This window comes from Strigops habroptila, chromosome 2, assembly GCF_004027225.2.
Source record: "Strigops habroptila isolate Jane chromosome 2, bStrHab1.2.pri, whole genome shotgun sequence".
Classification (NCBI taxonomy): Eukaryota; Metazoa; Chordata; class Aves; order Psittaciformes; family Psittacidae; genus Strigops; species Strigops habroptila.
This window is the reverse complement of record NC_044278.2, coordinates 12,621,902-12,626,859: the sequence shown is the minus strand read 5'-3', so window position 1 is coordinate 12,626,859 and position 4,958 is coordinate 12,621,902. Positions and strand designations below refer to the sequence as shown.

Below are 4,958 nucleotides of genomic sequence, written 5' to 3'. Positions count from 1 at the left end.
GCTTTATTTAGTAATTGAAATTATATGCATATAATACTGAATTATATATGCATATAATACTGAATTATATGCATATGATACTGAAGTTCTAATGTTTTCTATGTAATACTGAAGTTTTCTATGTAATACTGAAGTTGTAATGTTTTCTTCACACACCCCAGTGGATTGTCTAGTACACCCCCATGGGCATACAAGCTTTGTCAGCTTTTTCATAGACTTTCAATTCCAGTGCAAGTTGGGGTTAGTGGGAGTTAAAAACAGAACCCAGGAATCTCTCTGCCCTTTTGACTCTTCCAGGAAATTTAAGCAAGCCCATTATGACCAATTAACTGAGAAAAAAAGTATAGCCAGCAGCTGCAATGGCATTGACACATAAGGAGAACAAGCCCTAGCGACAGGTTGTTTCATTCCCCAAGTAGAGCTTTCAGGGAGGTTCCATTAGGGAATGTTAAGTCATATGATTGGAAGTGGGAGTGGGGGACAATGGGAGCATTTGTGTTGCTGCCTGTGGTTTTCTACAATAGGTGTATGCTGCCTGTGTGATTCAGGGTGCTCTCTCAATGGTTTTTGGCAGTTTTATAGCACTGAGATGTGCTGATAAACAGAAAAGGTGTTCTGCTCTAAAAGCAGCTGCATGTTACTGTCTGAAACTCCTGAAGATGAGTCTACAAAACGTTCCGAGATCGTGCTAGTTGAGAGGTACTACAGATATTAAATATCTTCCCAGAGTGCCATTCCCTGCCCCTGTCCTCCATATCACAGCCTATGGGGCTACCCACAGAAATGCTGCACAAAGAAGGGGTGCTTGAAAGTCTTTATTTCTTTATAAATTTTGCATGCCCAGTCCCAAAACAGAAGAAAATGTTGAGGAGAAAAAGCATATCACATAGAATGGGAGTGTCTCAGTAGGCAGCAATGGTGTCTTCGATCCAGGAGACGTAATTGCAAACCTTAGTGTAAACCCCAGGATAGCCTCTCTGTGCACATCCAATACCCCAGGAAACAATGCCCTGGAGCTGCCCGTTACAGGCTACTGGACCGCCAGAATCCCCCTGTGCACATAAAGAATATGGATGGTCAGTAAGTGGTATCAGTGTAAGTGGTGAGCCAGAGATCCCAAAAATCACTGACGTCTGAGGGAGCTCCATCGTGGTTTTTCTATACACAAGTTCTACAAAGGTCATTTCTGATTACTACTCTACATCTGATGCTACTGTGCCTGCTTTAGCTCCAAGCACACCACAGCTAAGGACGAGTAAGCTGCCTATTTTTGACAGATGCAGTCCTTGGCAGACGGTTAGGGTATGTGTGTCTTAAACATTATTCTGCCAAATATGTCCAGGGAGCTAGGCCCATGTCAAGTGCAGGGCGATTGTCAGGTATGTCCATTTGCCTGACTGCCTGGCATATTGGCTAGTTCATTTTTGGTAAGTCCAAAACTAACATTTGTGCCCTAAGCTCTAAAGTCACCATGATTACTATTCACTCTCTAGTGCAGTAGTCCTCCATTTTTAATAGCCTGAGGTGCAGGAGGCAGCATAGGCTGCTTATGGAAATTCAGTGCAGAGGTATTGCTGTCTCAGAAAGAGGCAATGACTGAGTGTTAAAAACCCAGCCTCACACAATAAGCAACTTTCATCCTAAGCCTCTGCTGCTGTTAAAAAAAGCAATAACCTTCAGACATGACAATGCAGTGACTATAGTAGATTTTCTAATATGAAAGCCTCTTCTACTGGAAAAAGGTAGGAGAGAGACATAGGGGAAAGGAGAGGCAGATACTTTACCTGGCAGGAGTCTTTTCCTCCCTCCAGGTATCCTACACATATCATGTTGCTGGTAATTTGCCCAGGGTAGGCTCTGCTGCAGTCCTTTGAGGAAAGTACAGGAGCGTCCAGGCACTGCAAGGTATCTGGATACAAAGCTGCAAGAAAATAGGGATAGATGGTTAATAACGTCTCTGAGTTCATTTCAGAGCCTGGAAATGAGCATTCTGAGCAGAAAAGTAACCACTGAATGTCCTGGTTCGGTAGTTGTCATTTCTCCTCCGAACAGTAATCACAGCATGGATGGAACAGGTCTACCCATGGGTCCACTGTTCTACATTGCAGCCACACTGATTTTTCTGGCACTGTATTCGGTTTTCATGGTAAAGTTTTGGTAGCGGGAGGACTACAGGAGTGGCTTCTGTGAGAAGCTGCTAGAAGCTTCCCCTGTGTCCAATAAAGCCAATGCCAGCTGACTCACCACTGGCTAAGGCTAGGCCTATCCACAACAGTGGTACCTCGCCTGTACCCACGGAAGGAACAGGCTGGAAAGGACCCACGCTGGAGCAGACTGTTCCTGAAGGATGCACCACGTGGAAGGGACCTACGCTGGACGAGTTCATGTGGAACTGTAGCTGGTAGGAAAGACTCACACTGGAGAAGTTCATGGAGAACTGTCTCCCGTGGGAGGGACCCCACGCTGGAGCAGGAAAAGAGCATGAGGAAGGAGCAGCAGAGACGTGTGATGAACTAACCACAACCCCCATTCCCTGACTCCCTGTGCTGCTGCGGGGGAGGAGGTAGAGAATTTGGGAGTAAATTTAAGCTCAGGAAGAAGGTAGGGGTGGGGGGAAGGCTTTGGCGGGCACCTGGCATCCAGCTAGGATCAACCACCACAGTCTCCTAGAAAATCATCAGTTGGCAGGTCTGGAGCTAAGAGCTACTTTGAAGCACATATACTGGAGGAAACCTGCTCTTCAGGAAAACCATCCTCTTGCTGCTGCAGGTTTAGTTGTTGCCAGTGGATTAGACACCAGTCACCATCCACACCTCTGACCATTGGTGTAAGAGAACAGAGCTCTCTTGTAGTGATTTTAGATCCACAATCACATATTTTTGTCTTGTTCTCAGAGAAGAGACAACTCTATTGACATTAGTTAAGTTGCTAGTGCTTGGCACTGCACAACTGATAGCTCCAGACCACAAAATCTGTGGCACTGTGAACAGCACATGGATGACTTCAGTGGTTCAACGTTAATAACACAGAAACAGAGGAAGCACCTTATAAAGGCTTGCCTTTAAAGTAGTTACAGGGTTACTGTCCTACACGGACTGATCACTCAAAAAGGCCTGTCCCACAACACTTCTCTGTTCTTTACCCTGTACTATTAACCGTAAGGTAAATGTCTCCCAGGCCCTTATGATGCTGTACGTTACCACAGGGTACTCACTAGAGGTGCTGAGTAGGTTGCCCCAGCCAGAGATGACACATGTGGTGCCTTCAGACACACAGCTGGTAGGCAGAGAAACTGTTTGGACAGCGTCGTTGAGCTGGGCTGGTGTGGAAAGCTTGATGAGCATAATGTCATTGTCCAGTGTTGCAGAGTTGAAACGAGAGTGACGGATGATTTTAGATGCTTTGATCACCTGCTGTGTCGATTCTGTGAGTGCCAGGTTATGTTTCCCAAGCAGCACTTGCATGGAACTGGAAAAGAGAAGAAATGGCATATACTTTCTGGCTACCAACAAGTTACGAGGAGCCTCCCTGTCACCCTATCCACTCCCTTCAACATAGCTGTCGTAATAGGTGTTTTCATGCAGGTTATCTTTCTTGTGTTATCTATTCGTGTCCTGGGAATCCACACTGAGATCTTACCCATTCCCAGTGCAGATGGTGAATTTCTGCAGGTTTATTTTGTTGAGCTGAGACAAGTTGAATACATAACAGTGCTTTATACAAACATTTAGGGAAAAGACAAACTGTCACCCTGAACTCATTTCTCTCCCTGTTCTCCAATGCCTAAGTTTTAGCAAGATTAATGCAATTCATAAGAAATCACAGCCTGTAACTCACTGCTAGATTGTCACATTGTCATTTCAGAAAGGGCTCTGCATTCACAGAAACGTTTGCAGAAGTGGAAAACCCCTTATGATGCTTCAGCCCAGCTTTCTGAATGAGATGCCCATTCCTTGAATGGCGTCACTTACATACTTGAATCTCACAGGTCAGAATTCCTGCTAGAAGTGAACTGGAAGAAAGAAGTAGGTTACAGAAGATTATATTTTTTCCACTTACGACTGGTAGCAGTGAGCTGCCGACACGACCCACTGGCTGGTGATAAGGGAGCCTCCACAGAAGTGATACCCAATGTTCAGGGACACTTGAAATGGGACAGAGTTCTCTTTACAGGTGTATCCTCCGACAATCTTATCATCATCATCATTGCTGACGGGGAAGGCAACTGGGAAATAAGAAATGGCGCATGTCAACATCTAGCATAAGGAATCTCGTGCCCCTGTGACTGAAGCATCTCACTTGCCTGTAGTCCAACAATTTACTGCAACTTTAGGACTTCCTCGGCCAGAGATTTTATCTTTATACTTCATAGACCTTAACAGAGAGATAATCTATTTTTGAAGCTATGGACACATTTCAGTATTCCTGGGCCAAGAACTCCTATGAAGTCATTCATTCCCCATTTTGTGACACAAGCAATTGTGATCAGACAGCAGACGAAGTTGCAGCGCTCTGCCTTAAAACTTTTGCAAGCTGAAACTGGGCTTCACTTTCCCCCAATAGAGTATCTTGCAAAGTTGCTCAGAAAATGAGCTTCCTAAGAAATTACAAAGACAGAAGTAAAAAATATACTCACCAGCCACCCCAACAAAGGCAACAAACAGTAGGTACTTCATGACGGTGACACAGGCCCAAGCTGAGACTGGTGGAATGGAAGCATGAGCTGCTAGAAATACGTTTTTTGAAATGGCCTTATCTCTAGCCCAAGGTTTTCTCCACACAAAAAGTACACAGTGGAAAATTTGAAGATCCAAATGTGGCGATTAAGAGGCATTGGTGGAAAGTACAAACCATAGATCGGTTAATCATAAACCTTTCCTAAGACAGAGAGCTATTCTAAATCATTGCAGAGGGCGGCCTTCAATTTAAAAATACATTTGGGCTTTGGAAAATGTGTA

The 4,958-nt window shown here is 44.7% G+C and overlaps 1 protein-coding gene across 1 annotated transcript; it reads right to left on the bottom strand.

The window, feature by feature from the left end:
- Window positions 1–799: 799 nt before the first annotated feature.
- LOC115601507 (trypsin I-P1-like) lies at window positions 800–4,702 on the bottom strand. The gene is made up of 5 exons (XM_030471597.1): window positions 4,637–4,702; window positions 4,060–4,225; window positions 3,215–3,468; window positions 1,785–1,921; window positions 800–1,052 (listed from the first exon to the last, which is right to left on the bottom strand). Exons 1-5 carry the CDS (start codon window positions 4,674–4,676, stop codon window positions 903–905), a joined length of 747 nt encoding a protein of 248 aa, XP_030327457.1. The 5' UTR covers window positions 4,677–4,702; the 3' UTR covers window positions 800–902.
- Window positions 4,703–4,958: the final 256 nt, after the last annotated feature.

Excerpts from the sequence above, each read along its gene's own strand:
- LOC115601507 (XM_030471597.1), bottom strand. The coding sequence starts at position 4,676 with ATGAAGTACCTACTGTTTGTTGCCTTTGTTGGGGTGGCTG. Across the intron at positions 3,469-4,059 it reads GCAGCTCACTGCTACCAGTC|TTCCATGCAAGTGCTGCTTG; the intron begins GTAAGTGGAAAA and ends TCTCTTTTCCAG. Across the intron at positions 1,053-1,784 it reads GAGGAAAAGACTCCTGCCAG|GGGGATTCTGGCGGTCCAGT; the intron begins GTAAAGTATCTG and ends TTATGTGCACAG.